Source organism: Pagrus pagrus (assembly GCF_965226575.1).
Source record: "Pagrus pagrus genome assembly, chromosome: 5".
NCBI lineage: Eukaryota > Metazoa > Chordata > Actinopteri > Spariformes > Sparidae > Pagrus > Pagrus pagrus.
The window spans coordinates 21,251,959-21,271,616 of NC_140189.1; the positions used below are offsets into that span (position 1 = coordinate 21,251,959).

At 40.0% G+C, this 19,658-nt stretch overlaps 2 protein-coding genes and 1 long non-coding RNA gene across 7 annotated transcripts in view; 1 reads left to right on the forward strand and 2 right to left on the reverse strand.

The window, feature by feature from the left end:
* The window catches only part of atrx (ATRX chromatin remodeler), a 32,384-nt gene extending 30,001 nt beyond the window's left edge, over nt 1-2,383 (reverse strand). The window contains exons 1-5 of one of the 5 annotated variants that reach the window (XM_084352426.1): nt 2,180-2,383; nt 674-735; nt 497-546; nt 258-379; nt 85-165 (exon numbers count right to left, since the gene is read on the reverse strand). In XM_084352426.1, coding sequence (XP_084208552.1) covers nt 85-165; nt 258-379; nt 497-546; nt 674-730 — 310 coding nt within the window. In that variant the 5' untranslated portion in view covers nt 731-735; nt 2,180-2,383. Of the gene's footprint in view, nt 1-84; nt 166-257; nt 380-496; nt 547-673; nt 736-1,342; nt 1,789-2,179 lie in introns of those variants that run through there. The other 4 variants (XM_084352425.1, XM_084352428.1, XM_084352424.1 and 1 more) reach the window with 4 other exon arrangements.
* Nucleotides 2,384-5,565: 3,182 nt separating this feature from the next.
* LOC311257532 lies at nt 5,566-7,696 on the forward strand. Its single transcript, XR_014622631.1, has 2 exons — nt 5,566-5,797; nt 6,077-7,696. It is a non-coding gene; the product is annotated as an uncharacterized lncRNA (long non-coding RNA).
* kif3a (kinesin family member 3A) lies at nt 6,637-18,542 on the reverse strand. The gene is made up of 17 exons (XM_084353196.1): nt 18,363-18,542; nt 17,562-17,844; nt 17,186-17,330; nt 16,564-16,648; nt 16,370-16,475; nt 16,039-16,178; nt 15,700-15,897; nt 15,394-15,568; nt 15,203-15,301; nt 11,585-11,741; nt 11,241-11,421; nt 10,526-10,636; nt 9,671-9,796; nt 9,460-9,513; nt 9,265-9,333; nt 9,020-9,150; nt 6,637-7,768 (listed from the first exon to the last, which is right to left on the reverse strand). Exons 1-17 carry the CDS (start codon nt 18,366-18,368, stop codon nt 7,720-7,722), a joined length of 2,115 nt encoding a protein of 704 aa, XP_084209322.1. The 5' UTR covers nt 18,369-18,542; the 3' UTR covers nt 6,637-7,719.
* Between the last annotated feature and the right edge of the window lie 1,116 nt (nt 18,543-19,658).

The window sequence follows — 19,658 nt, forward strand, 5'->3', positions numbered from 1 at the left end:
TATGCTCACTTGTGAACAACAACAAACAACAACAACAACAAACCAAACACATATATAGTTTCCAAATAACAAAAATGAAATCACCTGAATTTTTCAGTTTGAAGTCCACTCTGAGCTTCATGGCGCCTTTATTTTCGTTCCCAGCTGGCCTCATCACTAAAGTGCCTAATCGGAGGAAATATTACGAGAAATCAGTATCTCATTCAGCATCAGCAATATATTGATCAAGACCAAGAAGCACCCCCCATACTTCATACCTTTTGATGCGCTGCCTGTGTTACTGTCTGAAGGATTGTCAGAAGTGGCACCTTCATTCTCACTGTCAGCTGAGGCGTCGGATTCATTCGGTCCAGTGTGCTTAGCTACAGTAGCGGACTTCCTGAAATGAGTTAGCACATAGCTTGACTATTTTAAGCTGAGTCATGAAAGAACTCCTAAGAACAGGAATACTACAAACAAAACAATAACAGCCACATTTAAGAAAACTGATCCTCACCTCTTGTTGCGAGTAGAGGAGGGCTTCATAGTTTCTGTTGAGCTGCCAGGCTGAGGAGGATACAAGATGTATTTTAATAGCTTGGCAATTAACAAAATAAATATAACAGTCAAATATGTGCTTTTTGGATTAGTTTCTATTTTTCAGTATTGTAGCATTCAGAGGCTGCAGACTTACCTCCTCTGCTTTGTCTGCCATTTGGTCTATGTTTGATTCAGAAGAGGCCAGACTCATTTTACCTGGAGAGACATTTGAAGATGAGCTTCCTGATTAACATACTGGTCAGTTTCTGTATATTCATAGTTTGTGTTTCTACTAAAGCAGATGATCTTCGAAAATACATTTTTTAAACTGTATTCATCTCTCCAGACAGCCTGGTACAAGGCTAAAGTCTTACGCTGAAGCTGAACAAGCTAGAATTACACGCATATTGTATACAGACAGCAAAACAACCAGCCCAGGAAAATTAGTCAGGAAATAAACAGCAGCAGTAGATTAAATGATCTATTCTTATCTTTTTTCAAATTCACATACCTATTTTTTGTTTCCGTTATAAATGACAATTGTATAAACAAAGCACTGCTATATGATGAGTTGTTATAAATATTTAATAAGTTCAAGACTGGTTAATAAGCACGTTTACACAGAATTATACTCATCAGGGTGTGACAGCAAGTGTTTTCTCCAGACAATTACTGGCAATGTCTAACGTTACAGACAATGTTTGGGTTTTTGTTGTTAGCCTATACGGGGAAAAAATAAATAAATAAATTCACTGAATATTTTATGACTAAATCATAAAGAGCACGATGTGACTATATCATATTAAATCTGTGCGTTACCTACATGCCTTAAGGTGCATGTATCTGGAGCACATCACTCCTGAGACAGAGGCACCGCTGTTTATTTTGCCCTTTTGCGTCATCATAATGTGCTGATTAGATCGCTATGAGCCGAGTAGAGATGTCACTCAGTGCCGCCAGCAGCAACCAGGCCTAAAATACACCCAAAAATCCTGTGTCAGTCGAGTAAAAAGAGCCCACTCGACTAACAAGCAGCGCACGCTTCTGCATTTGCAGCTCCTTTCTCCGCACGGCAGCCTTTCTGTGTTTTGACAAGACGGGAACTCCTGACTAACGGGGATGCCAAGTTTATGCTTGCTAACGTTAGCAGCTTCCAACAGTAGCCGTTGATGCAGAACTACTTCTTCACACTGCCCCACGTTGCCCTGGCAACATTGCAATCTCGGCGGTGCATAAAGGTCCAATGCATGGACATGCACCGAAAAATGCATCCGCGGGCCTTCCCTTTCTCTGACGATACCAGGGCACGAACCACACAGCGCGCTAACCACAGCCTGGCACTGCCTAGTAGCATCCCAAGTAGCAATGCCACATCCAAGAGCTACAGTACAAACCAGGTCGTTGCGTATTTACAAACAAGCGCATTTTTTAATCTCAATTACACTGACAAGCATCCTGGAGTACGTATATGTAAACCTGCATCTGCGTGTGCGCGAACTTAAATATTGCCGGCTGCGCAGCTAATAGCTACAACTCAGCTAGCCTAGCGTGCTAACTAGCACTATAGGCACTCATGGCCCGGCTCGCCGCTAGCGAAAGTAGCACAGTAATCAATGCAATATTCACTTGTCTAAACAAACGGGATAAACAGTGTTCCTACCTGCTTTTCACCGTCGTCATTTCTCGACTGACAGAGATACGTTTTGTTTGTGATACACGTGTCCCAGTTCGATGAAATTTGCAGGTTTTCCTTGATACGGAAACAAGAATGGACACAGAATACCGAAACAACTCCGGTCAGGGGAGACAAAGCAAGGGGACCATCTTGCCGGATGGCTGTGGACGCAGTAAAATGGCGCATCTAGACTAAATCCTGCGAGCCTTCCTATTGGCTGAGCGCTTCAGACGCGCACCCGCTCTGAGTGGTCCAGGCTCACCGGAGCTTATTGATTCGTTTAACCGAGCACAGAATTATTTTCTCTGGGAAGTAAAATGCTGCTGGCTGTATTTCCATTTCATTCATTTGTTGATACGGAGAGAGGCGCGCTGTTTTGTTTCTCCATCCAAGCCCCCTTTCTCAACTTGATGTCGCAAGACGGATGGATGCATGGACACGGGAAGAAGTGGTGCTGAGGGGAGCTGCAGCATCCCCCCAAAAAATGCATTTAAAAAACCTTGTCCACATGATGTAAAGACTTCCTTTGTTACTTGACAGTTCTCTGGTTAAACTAAGTGTGTGAACTACACTGTCAGTCTGGGGTCTCTGTTACCCGTGACAAAAAGGCAGATCCGTGTCACATATGCTCCTCTCCACTATGACATGTCTATATTCATGTATTACACTTGCCGAATTTACAAGAAGGACAAAGCAATTAAGAATTCATCATAGAAAACGTCATACAAAGTTTATAAAGTTTCTCCCAACACAACAACACACAAAATTGAGGGATCTTATAAGGGAGTCTGGGGAATTCCTCTACCTCTTCATCTCCTTGCAGTTGTCGACTGCAGCTGGTGTGGCTGCTTTGACCTATAGTATGTTAGTTTTCACATATGCTGTTAAAATTGTTACACATTTTTGTTAATAACTATTCAAATTAAAATTAATACAAAACATGTATGTCACACACCATATACTACAATGTCATTACACAGACCAATGTCTCAGCACCAGCATGGATGGATGGATGGATGGATAGATAGATAGATAGATAGATAGATAGATAGATAGATAGATAGATAGATAGATAGATAGATAGATGCTGAGCTACTTTTTACACAGATGGGTGAATTTGAGGAGTTGGGCCCCCTCCAACTTTTAGAAATCTGAAACATGGCTCGGGACCCCCAACAACCTCCAAGAAGGCTGCGTCATGTCTGTGCATAGAGAAGTGGATGCGAATTGGATTGTGTACTCAAGCAGAGAGACACACTCAACTGTATCTTGGCTTCGACACAAAGCTGCTTAAGTCCAACCTCAGTGACTCGCTACCTCCCCTCAGGGAGGAGCACACAAGTCGTCAGACAAGGAACTCAAACTGACCATCCCAAGATGCTGAACTAAGAGATGCAGGAGATCACCAATCCCCTATATGTGCAGACTCCTAAATATAGCCCATTTTAGATTTCAGATTTGTGATACGAGTTATTACATTTTAGCTAAGATGTTGTTAATTTAAAATGCTGCTTTGTCTGAATTTTTGAGACTATTTTAAAGCAACATTATGTAGCTTTTTCACCTTAAAAGAACAGCTTCAAAAATCATGTTGATGGTACAGTGTCTTGTAACAGGGTGAATGGTGTCTCTGTCTCAGCCACTCAGCCCCCCCATCACTTGTTTCTGCACTATGTAACTTCAGTGAGAGGATCACAGCGTTACATACATGTTTACTTCAGCATACAAGTTTTCAACACATAACATTGTTATGATGTAATGAGTTTTGTTCGTAGTTAACGCCTACATTACATCTGACAAATTGTGACAGAGCTGGGATTTATATTTATGACAGTGGTGTTGCACTCAGAAACTGTGGGAGGCGCCAAATCACACAAATTGCCAGTTTCTGTTCTATTCTATTTATTACGATGCTGAATTGTGACAGCAAAATAATTCAATGTTTTTTAGTGACAGTTGTCTTTATGAACCTGTAATAACGCCAAATGGTCAATAAAAATAAACATAAAAACACTGTTATTTTATGCGCATTGAAAGTGGGAATCACTGTCTTAAGTCATTCATAAGTTGAAACACTGCCCAAAATAAATAAACATGATTATTTGGTGCATTTGTGCCTGCTCTGTGACTGGGGTACTTCTTAATGAAATGCACTTAAGTGAATATTGTGTGACTCCTATATCATGTTATAAATATTACCTGAAGATGGGGCTCTGACTCAAATGTTGTCAGCTGGTGGTGCAATAGTGCAGCATAGATCAAAAGAAGATTTAAAACGTGGAGATGTGCATGTGTTAGAAATATGAGCTAAAACTTCATCAGATAAAACAGTCACTTTCATACGCTGTATGTCTTGTCAACACTTAGTATAAAAGGTAAACCTTGACTGTTGACTCTTTTATTAGACAGTCAACCAAATAACTTTAACTATAATGTAATATATTTAATCCCTTTGTTCTTAAACGATAGTTATTTGTTTCTGTCAGTCACATTTTCCTTTTTCTGATGTGGGGGATAAGGTTCAAAGCTTGACTCAAAATATTTCCAATGTGCCTACTCAGCTAGACAGTTTGACATGTCATAGGAAAAGTTCAGGTGTTACTAATAATAAGAACTACATTAATAAAGGCTGCATGCTGGCTCACTGTTACGCTCTTTAATAGAACGGGGTCATCATTAAAATTCCCCTTTTATCTGCTTTTTTATCTGCTACTTTTTTCCATTAGTACAACCTTCATAAGATGTTAAAATAAGATGATGACCAGCAATTCTTGGTGAGAGTTTTTGTAGATAAGGGTTAGGTAATTCTTTCGTAGTAGATAACTAAGCATATAGTGGAACATTTGATAGTAAAGAGATACACATCATCCTTTAAGTCCTTATTTGGTGTCTTCCTTTGCTGACGTATCTATATGTGGTCTCCACAAGTTACCACGATGACGATATAAAAGTACAACAGTTCCAAGTGTTTAGGGTATTCACCTTTTCTGCTCAACCCGACAGTGCTGGCTCACAGTCTCTTTCAAAGACATGAATAACTTCACTATCCAAAGTCTTGCACTGACAACAGTGATTGCGCTGGTCTGCACAGCATCAGTCAAGCTACCTGACAGGGATCGAGAAGCTCTGCTGGGTCATATTCGTGACGATGTAAACAAATTGTTGGCGATGGAGGTAAGACAACTACAAAAACACATGTGGTTTGCTTGATGTTGGTTTGCTTGTTTGTTTGATAAAATATACTGACATTCTTATCTTCACTTTGAAAAGTTGAAAGACCAAGTTCCAAGGGTAGGAAACAAGACAAGATGTGGGGTACGTTGGAAAGATTTTATACTTTGTGATTTTTGTATACAATTGTGTTTCACATTTGACAGACAGTCAATTTAATTTCCACACTTTTCATGGAAGATTAAGTTTTGCAGGTTTCTACAGACTAGTTCAGTTCAGTTAACTCCAATTTGTTGGATACCATCACTAATTTTGCATTTATCTTCACAGGAGGAGTTCTTCTGTCTTGCTGAAAAGTCCCTGAAACTAGACCAAAAAAACAAAAATTTAAGCAACTCAAGCCTTGCCCATCACTTGCATCGGTACAACAAGGTAAAGAGGAAAAAACTAAATTGTAAATGTCTTCCAATGACTCTGAAAACTATTTCTGCTAACTATGAATATGCTCTTTAAAGCAACAATATGTAACTTCAGATCAGATCAGATCCGGGCCACCATCCCGAAAAGTCAGTATTTGACAGCCTGGGGACAAGACTCAGCCAACAGCTATCTCCCTCCAGAAAGTTATATTGTTGCTTTAACGTCACACATGTTCTGCAACCAATGAGATCTTTGTGCACTTAAAATTTTCAATTTCTGTTTTTCTTTTAGAAATTGAATATCACCTGTCACCTAGTTTTTGTCAGCACATATCCTGTAGATGATCTTCTGCACCACATCCAGAAATGTGCCACGCCATGAACATTCCCAGAAAACAGGAGCAATCATGAGTTATTAGGAGTGATCATATGTACCATTTAAGTAACATATACATAAGTTATTTCTATTTATTGAACATTGTCTTATTTATTATCTAAGATCTTATTTTTGTAGCATTTGTATTTATACCTCAATAAATTATAATGTGATAGTGGATTTGTTGTTCAAGCTTCTTATTTTACACCTGTTCATAATGTTCCAGGTATCTGTCCAGTCAGCCAGTAACAGCTAAAGAACGAGACTTTTGAATAAAAGACAGCTTTTTTTTTTTTTAAAGGATACCTATTATTACGTACTGGGTTTACAGATTCTCCAACAGCAGGATATGTGATTACTAAGAAGCAGTTAATGTCTGTTTTGTGCCATTACAACTTTTAAAAAAAACAACAAAAAAAATTGGGACTACCACCGATTAAATAATGAAACAGGTAAAGAGCAGCAGAAATGCGAGATAGAACATGGAAAATAATTTAATAAATAAAATATCCAGGGGTTTGGTGGATGTAAACATTTGACATACATTATGATACAAAATAAAAGCCAGTTTGCCTCCACTACAGAACATTGTAAAATGAAATAATCTCCACAAAAACCTCAAACTAGTGCATTATACTAAGGCATACAGTATGTATAGGGTATTTCAATATAAGACAGAGTGTTCTGACATTTGAAAATAAATAAAAAGATGACTTGCTCAGTTTAGCAAATGGCACTAACATAAGAGCTGGCTGGCATGCATGCCCCTACGAGTCTGATCTAAAGGATTAAGTATTAAACGCACTTTTTAGTTACATTATGATACTACATACTCTACTTGTTCTCTCCACATTAGAGTTTAGTTTGGTTCTCTCAATGTTAATGCTTTCATGTATTCAATGGGAAGAAACAGTGAGGCTACAGCTTGAGCTAGGAGTAGAACAGTTTGCTTAAATTTAAGTGAAAATGCACCCTTAATTAGAATCAAATTAAAATGTATTCATATCATCATGGGGCCATTTGATAGCAATCCGTTTGTCACATAGCAGGAAATCAGCAATAAAGACTTAATCTGTGGTGTTCATTGCAAAACAGTTTGAGTGTTAAATACACTAACAATATTTCAAAACATATGAATACAGTGTCTAGTTCATGTCCTCAATTCTATAACTTCTTTCAGACTGTTGGTCACATTTATATCAATTATGTTTCAAGTGAGATATATTTATGGTAAATTCCTCCTTAATGCTAGAGGTGCTCATGTAAAAGCACTTAATTTAAACAGAGGCAGACGCCACTGAAATGTGCTCCGAAGCAACATTAAAATGTTGGACATCCTCAAAGAAGTCATACACAGTAATACAAATAACAGGTCCTCTTGGCCAAGAGGTCTAAATAGGTGCAGCTCATTCACATTTAAAACCTTACCAGCTATACAGTGTATTCAGATAATCTTTTAAATAATGTTCAACAATAAATTCTTCAGACTGGACTGATGACTTCATTCCCTAAAGTAACATAGAAGTTGCAGTAAAACGAAGCTCATCTCTTCGCTGTCTTCACTGCAGAAGGGATTCGATCACAGCGTCTGGCTTTGCAGATCTTTTCCTGTGTGGAGATGAACACGCGATAAGTGTTATCGACAACTTCAGGAAGCTTTCAGTCTCTTCATTTCTCAGAATAACAGTGTATCATGATAACAGCAAATACCATAATGCTAACGCTTCATATCACCATGCTATAAATAAACTAAATCATACAGCGAAGCCAAACATCCACAACTAACAACTGTTGTAACTAACAACTCATAGGAGTATTTGATGTAGTCTAAAATACAGATGTAAAACTGTGTTGAACCATAAGTTGGGATGGTGAGAGGCTAAAATTTTACCAGCAAGTTAAGTTGCAGATAACCAGTGAGAGCAAATTAACCCAGAATCAGGCTTTTGCGCTTCAGACTATTAGCCACCTTAGGGCGACTCAACAAATCAGATAAAGATCTGATAGAAAAAAAACCCTGAGTAGAAATGCAACACAGAAACATTAGATATTATTGAAACCTGAGTAGCTGAGACCCGCTCTAGCCATATGTAGAAAAGGTGTGTGTGCGTGTGTCTCTTGGAGAGACTGATCCATTAACAACCATTACAAGTGTAATTGCACCAGTGAACGGTCTCCGGAAGTGGACACTTCCTGGTGATAATGGAAGCCAAACCACGTTGAAATTACGCTGCAATCAGCAATCTCTCACACGATAAGTATATCATGTGACATTGAGAGTGATCCCTGCAGCAAAAAAACGCCTCTCAATTTCAACATGAGTCAAAAAACGAAGGCGCTAAAAGCGCTGTTGTAGCATTAATCTAATCCAGGTCACCATAACCAATGAATGGTCTGTATGCGGGGGCGATGTCAATGACAGAAGACTCGCTTGTAGTGAACTCATGCGCATCACCCATGTGGTATTAGGCGATGGATAATTATGAACTAGCCTGCTAAACTGTAATTTCTGCATCTTAATCGCTAAACTGTGTAAATTAATGTTTTTCCTGCATTTTTTTAAGTTACAAAACAGCTTCAGGTGAATAACTAGGCTGAGGCTGAAGTAGATTTACATGTAACCCGAGAGACACAAGTAGGATTCAATCAAGAGTTGTAATCTGAGCAACGGAGACGCATATTTGCATTTGAGTATAAATGAAAGTGCATTAAATCACATCCACATGAGAGGTTTCTACAAATGACAAAGGTATAGACTGATGGAAGAAACAAGTTGTGAGAAACTACACGGTACAGTGGTATATCAGTGATGCTCAACAGGATGTTATTCATCTGTGGTCTGTTTAGAAAGTAGATTACCTTCGCCCTGTTTTGGGACGGCCACTCTTGCCACTTTTAGAGGTTCTGGGTCGCTCTAGTTTCATCAGTGACTGTCGCATGCTCTCCTCTGTGTACGCCAGATACACGTGGGACAGATCCACCTCAAATGGCTACAGGAGGCATGGACAGAAGAAGAGTGAGGTCAACAATACATTATAACCGAGGGAGAGAGAAAAATTACACAAAGACAATCTCGTGCAGGAAAAACAGTACAAAGAACTTACATCTTTTTCTTTTTTGTCAGGTGCGGGGGTCTGTTTTCTCATGTTGTTGCCAGTGTATGCCACACATTTCTGAGAAACGTAATATAAAAGTACAAAGACAAACATTACTAAGAAGTTGTCCATAGCTCGCTTTTCATCTTAGATTGATGTCAATCAAACCACAGTGTGAGCATGAGTCTTGCAAAGTGAGCTCACCAGCTGCCATTCTCCAATGTCTTCATTCCAGTGCACGTAATTCTCGATCATCTCCTACACAGGGAAACATGGGCAAATATAAGCAATGTCACTAATGCAAGGCCACAAAAACATTTAGAAAAGCATATTTTACTATGTGAATCTTATAATGCAATAATTCCATTATGTCAGACTGAGACGTTGTTCCATAAATGTGCGTCCACATACACACCTGGTACTCCTGGGGAATAAAGTTGTCTATGATGAGCATCTGGAGCCGCAGCTCTCGGCTCAGCTGGCGGATGTTCTCCAGAAGGCCCTCGATCTCTCTGTGATGCTCTTGCTGCAGATCTGCCATCTAACAGAAAGGACATGAAGACCACGGTAGATCAATTTGTTTTCCTACCCTGGTCAATCAAATTGAACTACATACACAGATCAAGTTTTCTAATTTATTAGCTTAAAGTGGCAATCTCGAAGATTTCTGGAATTGCAGGTGTATTTTTGGACCTCACTGCTTCCCGGAGATCCAGTGTCCCCTGTGTGACGTCAGTCGGCCGCTTTGCCGCGCTTCGAAAACATTTCATTCCATTCATTCATGTTTGTTTGGCCATGAACGTTAACAGTAACATTAACCTTTTACTCCCAATGCTAGCAGAGACCAGGACAAACAAAACTGTTGCCGCGTGCGAAACACCTAATCTCTCTGGCCGACCAACCACTGCTGGGTGAATGCCTCACTAACTGTGCGCCGCTTGTGGTATCTTCCGGGACAAGTCGCCACTTACACCCAGTGTACATCTTTAGTATTACAGCAAATGCAAGGGCTTTCGTCTGTGGGCCATAGACTCAATCGATAGTGACATAACAGATATTTATTTACATGATAAACTTCGAAATTATTATTTTAAGCTCTCATTAAAAAAGTATTTTATTATAGGAATCCGGTCCCTCATAAGAGTTCAGGGAGAAAAAATTAGCCTACATGATGTATGTTTATCCCTACTCACTAGACTACACTGTTGCCCCAATGGGGGCATTTAAATGTAAACTCTCTCCCAGTGTTACTTTCTTATGTCATGCTTACTTCTGATTTGGCAGCCATCAGCATGGTCCATACTTTCTTCAGCTTCTTGGTCTTTCCTTGAGCCTCCTCCTGCAGGCTTGTGTACTTCTCTTCTATGTCCAGACGTTCTTGCTGTTTTAAGAGGGAGAGTGATGAGGGATTAAGCAGGAGCAAGCTCATGGGAGTTATGTGGAGCAGAGGTCAAAACAAACTCCTTAACTCACTTCAAACCGAAAGGACACAACTTTTCTTGCAACTGTGCTTATTTACATGAACACAAAGAAAGTGAGAGTGTGACTATGAGCATCTAACCATATTTTTCCGACCTCAGTGATGCAGCCATATTACCACGTCATTTGGACTGTGTGGTATCTCATGTCATATTTTCTCACTCGCTGTGCCATGTGGCAGAGTGGTAGACAGCGGATGTTGCATGAATGTCTGAAGATGTTACTCTTCTGATTTTGGAAGTGTCAAATTGTTTATTCAAGTGTGTACTACGGACATGAACTGAATCTGAGACTAAAGCCGTAATACAAACACACAAGAAAAAAAAAACAGAAATGCGAATGACTCATTTCCTATAGTCAGGAGTCTGCCTAAGTTGAACAGGTTAATCCATGTTTAAAAAGCATGTACAAGCTAATTTTGGTATAAAAGTGGTATTAGTGAAGTATTTGGAAGTCTGATTGTTTTTTGTGCGGATCCAATTGTGCTTACTGTCATCTATCCCTACCTCCTTCTCCTCCAGCTCCCTCCTCAGCTGCTCCGCTCTCCTGCGACGTTCTTCCAGTTCATTGTTAGACTCCTGCAAAAGTTTCTCCTGCTCCTCGGCCTTGGCCAGGAGGTCCACCCCGCCTACAATCACCTTCTTCTCTAAGGCTGACAATTTCTCCAGCAGGAGGTGATGTTCCTGCCTAAGGGATTAGAGTAAGATAACGTTTCAAATGAGTGGTTACCACATTCACACATCCACTTACAATTAAAGAAGACATAACAGAGTATTTCATCTGTATTGTCACAAATACTGCATTTATGAAGTTAATGAAAGTACACATATTTTTTGCTTTCATAACTCACTGGGCTTTAAGAAGATCCTTCTCCCTCTTCTCCAGCTCTGCTCTTGCCTTGTTCCTCTCCTCCTCTTCCATGTCCAGTTTGGCCTCCAAAGCCTTTCTCTCCTCTTCAATCTTTGCCTGCATCTCCACCATCTTGTCCGGGGAAACCTTCTTCCTCCCTTAAGCGAGACACACAGGGAACCGCAGTGTCTTTAATTGATAGGTTGTTTTAGATGCATCTTCCCAGACAAAGCACTCATCAGTGTATAGGTTAGAATGCTTTAAGTGCAGATTAAGTCATTAAGTTTATGCTATGGTTTTTAATCAGCATTAGTATTATTTAATATGTGCAGTTTTAGTTCACACTGAAGTCAAATTTATAGATTGTTTAAAAAGGAACCTCAGTCCTGCCAGTGAGATTCAGATGCACAAAGTTGCACAGTATTAAATAATTATTGTTAGAATAAGCAATTGATGAAAATAAGACAAGCTATATTAAGTGCAAGATTCCCCTAACGGCATGGTGGATATGAAGATGGAGAATATGAGATCTGTGGGTAGCAGCCACATAAAGACACACAGAAAAATGTAAACCGTGATTATACAATAAGTTATCCGACTACTCAGAGTTAGTGAAATAGCAACCGAAACACACGGCGGCCTTCTGAAGAATTTATGCGAGTAGCATTGCTAAAGGACAGTAGGACTACGTAGATTCTTACACCAACCTCTTTCTTCTTGAATTAAGAGGTGTAAAGCAAGCCAGACAGGCGGCATTTGCACCAGGAGGAGGAGGAGAGAGAGACAAAGAGCAACACATTACAGAGTGATTTTGAAAGTCTTATGACTCTACAGAATGGAACACCACATACGAGACAAGGAAAGGGAACTCAAAAAGGAGAAGGAGACATTTCTGTTATACAACAAAATGCCATAGGAGACAGTGAATGGGCATGAGGCAAAAAAACGAACAAAAAAAAACCTCATTTCACATAATGAAACATGATGCGGGTGAATTGCATCTTTGAGGGACAGGAGACACAGATTATGCAATAAAGCCTGGCAGAGGTGTAATCTGAAACTGAAATTGTCATGCAGAAACGGTTTACTATGTCAAAAGTGTGGCCAATTAGGTCATGCTTGAAAAAAAGAGTAGAAGCAAATGTACTTTTTAAATAGTGTGCAAATTTTGGACAGATCATTTCAACGGTCTCATTTTAATTCAGTTCTGATACATTTTTGTCAACCATTGCACACCAGGAACCTTCACAATCATTTCCATGTCCATGTTAATATTTGGGTAATACAATTTCAGGGGTGTGATCAGTAGCAGTGGGGGGGGGGATCTGGGCTGTGAGCGAACAGGAATGGCAGTGACACAGGAAGGTATAAAGCCCCTTTCACACATGCAAAGTAATTCAAAAATGCTCTTTGAAAATTTACTCTGGCAATTTGCCTATTGAGGACCTTAAACAGCTTGCACATCAATTAAATTAAGAGACAAGACAAGGTTTGTTTGTTCAAACTTTTCTGTGAAATCCTGAATTAACAATGTTCTTCTTCTACCTAGGTCCACAACACTCTGAGATTGTTAATATTAAAAATGTTTCACGTTAATAGCAGTTTTTACCTGCATTTGGACCAAGACCTGTATTATTACAAATGGTGACAGAGAGTGACAGAAAACTATAGGAGAAATGCAATGCTTGAAGTGCTTGAAGTATAGAAAGGATGTTATGAAATCATTTAAAGGGTCTAGTGGTTAAGGTACTGAGCCAACTATTAACCACCATTGGTGTTTGGGGAACTCTGTTGCATGTTATACAACATCTCACTTTCCTGTCATTTCTCTACTTTTGTCTATCTGATCTAACCCTAAAATAAATATAAAAAGAAATCATTACAAAACAATCCCAGACTCCACACCCAGAACTGAGTCTGCACCAAAAACTAAATACCTCTCCTTTTACCAAAATGAACTTTTAATACCGAATCCCACTCTATCGCTTTTGTAAGTACCTTGACTTGTCCTGGAATGAAGAGAATTTTTCTACAAAAAGTAAGTTCCTATTTGTTTCTTTCTGATGTAAAGTTAATTTAAAAATTTCAAGCAGGCGTGCTGTATTATAATATGATTGATGTGTACCCCTCTTCAGACAGCTGATAACATATATTAAGCACAAGGATAACGAGACAGTTACGAAAGGAAATATTACAAATGACTCAAGCTGTGGATGAGACATCAAGTCATCAGGAAATCCCCTTAAGAAAACCACCTACATACACAGCATGAAAAAAAAACACATACTCGTTAACCAAGTCAGTCCCTCTCAATTTTTAACCTACATTAATGCCACGTTTCCACAATATAAACCAAAGCCTGTTAAAGCAACAAACAGCATGCAGGCAAATCCGGAATTGAAGAGAGGGGAAAATAAATAACTTTGAACTTCATCTCTTAACTAAAACAGGTTGTGACAGAAAGTGTTAAGTAGACTCCGTCATATTTAATTAATGATTAAATTGATAAGAAACATTCTCTCAAGTGGCCTCCCAAAGCACTGCCTGTGGTCAGCAATCAAGTAATGGAGATAAATAGCCGATCAGCCGCAAAGCATGCTTTCTAATCATCTAGACAGCCTGTGCATCATGAGAACAGATACACTACTCATCCTTGGTGATGTTATACAATTTAATATCCTGACAGTGATTTCACCATGATAGGACAAAAATTGATTGGTCATGACAAAGCATGGAATATTCCATGTAGAGGAGTGTAAACGTCAAAAACCCTGCCTTGTATTGATATATAAAAGCAGCCATCTTACAGGTTCTTTGTGTGAAAAGGGCTTAAGTTTTTGGGCAGGTGGGTTGGTAGAGCAGAGTGCTGCTCCAACTCACTATTCTGAGGTATGTCCTCAGTAGGCGGTGGTACTGAGGAGAAGCAGGCAAACTCTGAGCTATTGCTGCTGCTGTTGCTGCTGCTGCTGCCACTGTCTGGAAAGGAAGCAGAGGAAGCACCACTCCTACGAAGCCCGCAGTGACGAACAGTTAAAGGAATAGATGGACGGCTCTAGGAGCCACTGGTTTGAAGAGCTCAAAGCAAAATATGGGTGTTTTATTTAACAAAAGGGGGAGCTGTGGGTCCACACATGCAAATTGCAGATACAGCAGCATTCTCACAGTGGCTGAATGATGTGGTTAATATTAATTCAAAGTAACCTTACACTATAGCACTGGAAAGAACATGGCAGCTCTGTAGAATTAGTGTCAGCGTTGAAACGTAATGATGCTTTGCTGATCTGTGTCAATACTTCTCTCTGCTTTTAAGTGGAAATGGTTTAAGTGTGAATACAAGGGAAACTCCTGAATGAGTGTAGTGTTGTTTATGGATGCATGTTAACAAAGAGAAGAACCAACTTGATAGTTATGAAGAACTGAATGCTGACTCATATTAGAATTAACATTCTGAGAAGAGATTAAACTAGATATACACAATTTACAGATGTTTATCCATCCATTTACCAAACCGCATCTAAACTGCATGAAAAAAGGCTCACAACGATTGCATCAGCAGATTTTCAGTCATTTGCTCTATTTCACACTTGAATCTATGTTTGCATTAATCACAAATTCTTACCTCTTCTTCTCCTGTGGCCCTCTCCTGCCTCCGCACCTTCATCATCACCTTCATCCATCTCTTCTGAGCCGCTGCAATCAGAGCCAGAGATCTCTTCACCTAGAAACACACAAAACATTTTGAAAAGACACAGTCAGTATTTATACAGTAATCCAAACCGCATAATCATTTCTTGCTTTCTGGCTCATTACCTTCAACCAGTTTCTTCTTCAGCTCCTCAATCTCCTTCTGAAACTGGCGCAATAGGGCATCCTTCGGGTCCTCATTGATCCTGGCTTTGTTCTTGATGTTTTTAGCTCTATTAGCGTAGCGCAGGGTACTGATGGTCTCATCATAGTTGTAGTCTGCAGGGCCTATATTTGCACACTGTGGTGGTGGTGGGGGGTAACAATAATATAAAATGCTTAGAAAAGAACCATTTGCACATTTATTGCTCTCTTAGAGAGTTTTTTCATGTACATATGCTTTTAAGTACTCTTTTTAAATTTCAACTGTACCATCATGGTCTTGGAGTTTCCTCCTAGTGAATCCTGCAGCAGACGAGTTAGTTTAGAGTTCCTGTAGGGCACGTGCGTGCTCTTTCCATCCACCAGGGCAGAGATGACGTTACCCAGAGTGGACAGAGAGAGATTAATCTTTGTTGCTTCCTTTAAACGCTGACCTGTGGCTCCAGTCTTGCCCTGTCTCTCTGAACCCTGTAGGGGAAAGGTGGCAGAATAACTTGTGGTGGGCAGATGATTTGTGGGTGATAAGGCATTTACCCTGGTTACTTGTGTGATCTCATTTTCTAAGAAGTACTGATATTTACTCAGATAATTCCGTTGTGAGATACATACCGCAAGATCAACCAGATGAAGTTTTCCCATGCGCACATGCTGGTTTCCATCCACACCTTTCTCACTACATTCAATGGTGATGGTGAAGATGGCATGAGAACGGGAGCTGTGTTCATTCATGTTTGTGGCACCGACAGACCCTAAACAGAGAGAAATAACATTCTATCAGGCAAAATTACTGTGATTAACTTTAATATTTGAGCTGAAATGAGATTTTATGAAATCCTTTTCTTTGCACAAAATTTCTACATGTGGTTTTACCCGTGCAAATTCACAGATAAACATCTTGGTAACCCCCACTTCCCTGTTAATGGGGGTAGTTTTTGCTTACGGTTTTTGTGGCCCAGTGTCATAATCCTGTCCATGTCATCAGCATTGTTCACAACATAACCAGAAAGGTCTTTGATATACACGCCAACATCTGGTCTTTCTTTCACCTGTGATTGAAAAGTAGACCTTCAGTATGGAAAACTTAAAAGGCAGTTACCGATCACTACACTTCATGTTTTAGTGTTATCATTTTACCTCCAGCCTCTGCATCTGGTCCTTGCCCAACAAGTCGCGCACTTCCTCATTGTAAATCTCCAGGTACGAAACACGAACCAAAAACCTGTAGTTAAGTTAAAGTTAAATGTTTATTCAAAGTCAAATCTAAACGCCAAAATGTAAAACTGCAATCAGAAAACAAAAACATTAAAATTTGTCTAAAAGACATTTGATTCCCTTTTAAAGGGGTGGGCTAAACTTTCATAATCTGGATGAAAATGTGTCCTTAAAAATACTTTGTCCAACTTTGTATTTGTTACTTGTTATTTACAAATTCTTCTGTTAAAAATAAATAAATCTTTGACGTGGTGTTATTACTTACAGGATGATTAACAAAAGGCTTCCCTTTAATTCGGAAAGACTCGCGACAGTACTTTCAGACGAAAACTGTGGCTTCAGTAAGAAACCAAAGCAGTTTATCAATAATAGTGTCAAAATCTGTCCACAGATTATTTCATAAGGTTGCTTCTGGTCAATTGTGCAAATTAGACAGGTCACCAAAGTTTTGTGAACACCAGGAGCTAATCACGTATGGAAGGAAAAGAAATGTCTCATTTGTTGTGTATATATAATATTGTTTGCTGACTGACTGCTCTCTTACCTTGTGTCACCCTCTGCCTTGGCAATGTGACCAAAAATGTGAGCAAAGGAGTTCGGGATTATCCCTCTGAGTTCTGGCACTGCTCTCACACCCTCCATGGTGAATGTTTTTCCTGTGCCAGTTTGCCCATATGCAAAAATGGTGCCTGAAATGGACAGCAGAGCATAAACTCACACATGAGAAAATAAAAAATAATACAAATCATAGTGGCAGGTTAATAATGGAAACACAAATTTGAGGATTTGATTCATAAAAGGCTATAAAGTGCTTGTGTCTGTATCAAAAATAATGTCACAGCTGATGAAGTCATTACCCTGAGGATGCAGATTTTACAGCAGGGGTTTATTAATAAAAAATGATGTCACATTAACTTTACCATTGTATCCCTCTAACACTGAGTCAACGATGGGGCGGGCTGTGAGATTGTAGACATCCAGCTGTTTGCTGTCTGGTCCAAACACAGTGTCAAAGGTGAAGGTCTTGGGAGGCTCCTGGGGTGTCTCCAGTTTGTTCACTGTGATGGTCCCACGGATCTCGTCCACCATGACGGACTGTCTGTGCCCCATCATCTTCTCTTTCTGGTTGAGGGGACGACATCTCACCACCACCTTCACATTATCATTGACCTCCGGCTTGTCATGTTTGTCAAGCTTATTGCTCTGAAAAAGGGAGTGATAAGAGACAGTTACGCCACAGGAATGTAAGCTAATATATATTGATAGTGACAATTAATTAGCAACCTGCACTTTCAGTGAACCAACATGGACATAAAAGCACTGCCAAGACGTTTACAGTAAATAGTAGAGTAAAGTAGTCCGTGTTTGGTAAATGAGCTAGCTTGACCGCTATGTGCTACCGTAATGGTTTGCTCGGTCGCTGTGCAGGTAACGTTACTAACGCTGATGATAGCGTTAGTTAGCTAGCTCACTGGCGGGGAGCAGCTAGCTCATTTATAAATGTATTTTCTGAAAAGCTCCATATTGTTAACACTACATGTTATTGTGGTGTATTGTGACTGGCAAAACCCAACGTTGGGGACGGTATACCATGTATACTGCAGGGACGCCAACTGGTAAGCTAACGTTGCTAACCGGTTAGCATCACATCAGTGGGGTCGGAGGAAGGGAGGAACCCACTGCAAACAAAACAGAAAAGGCGAACAGGCGAGGCGACTTACCGGCATGGTGAGAATGCGGAAAGGCGATTACAATCTACGCGTAATGACAATGAAATGTTTGTAAGGCCTCGTTCATTTGACTCTAGGTTATCCGAGGAATTTAAATGCCAGCGCAGTGCCCATATCATCAAGAGGCTCACATCCGATAGCTTGTTGTCAGGGCTGAGTCCGGGTGCGCATGCGCGGCAGATGATGGTGGCGGTGGTCTCCAGCATACATGCATGGCGTCATTGTGTTTTTATGTATGTCAGGGTCAGGGGTTGTACAGAAGTCAACACGTATATACTGTGGCTCTTATTGTAGGTGAAGAGGCAGGGGAGTTAAAGTTGCAAAACACCTGACAGCCATGTCAGGATTAACCTGATATAGGGCCCCAGCGACAAAATATTAGCTGCTGGGCTCCCATTAAGCCCACTCACCCCCTCTCTCTGTGACATTCCTTTGCTGGAATCCATCCTCGCTGTGTTAGTTTGATTATGCACACATTAATTGGCACATAGGGCCCATTCTGTGCCCACAGTACTGAAATGTTCCATATGATGGGCACGGATATTCAATATGTGATTTTAGGCAACGTGATGCATGAATCTAATGCGGTTTAGAGAAGATAATGACAGATACTTAGCATTAAACTCACAACAACTTTGACTGCACAGCTGCAACTCCAGTACCACATTTACAGCATGTCAGTCAGCCAAGTTATATCAGTTTCCAACATCACTGCCTTAAAATGCGACAATGAAAGAAACGCTGATGGAGAGCAAAGTGTTCTCATTTGTTAGTTAACATTACTCGGTGCAATTTAAGTTTCAGAACACTTTTCAACAAATTGTGCTTTTAAAAATCCATTCCTGACAGTGGTGAGGATATGTCCCCATGACGCCTATGGCCAAGCTGATATTATCTTATTGCAGATATATGTGGTGTAGATTAAATGCTGCCTGACAAGTAGCAACTAATTGCAGTAAAGAAATCCCAAAGAAATGCTTGAAGTTATTTAGATATAGTGTTGTCACAGAAAGTGCTGACAGGTTGACCACAACTCAGTGAAGTAGTGGGTGGGGTTGTAGCTAATCCGGTTTTGGTGCTGGCTGTAGCCACAGAAAAGATTTTCACATGATATGAGGTAATTATTTTTTGCAATACTGAAAGATGTTTGTGCATCAGCATTTTAACATGCTGCAATAACAGGCAGGCCTACTCTGACATTCTGCACTCATTTTGCTGTTATTTTCATTTGCAGCTGACGTTTCGAATGCAGGATTTCTACATTGTTGTTTGTAAGTACATTTACTG

Excerpts from the sequence above, each read along its gene's own strand:
- kif3a (XM_084353196.1), bottom strand. Across the intron at positions 11,422-11,584 it reads AAGGATCTTCTTAAAGCCCA|GCAGGAACATCACCTCCTGC; the intron begins GTGAGTTATGAA and ends CTAATCCCTTAG. Across the intron at positions 9,514-9,670 it reads TTATTCCCCAGGAGTACCAG|GAGATGATCGAGAATTACGT; the intron begins GTGTGTATGTGG and ends TTCCCTGTGTAG.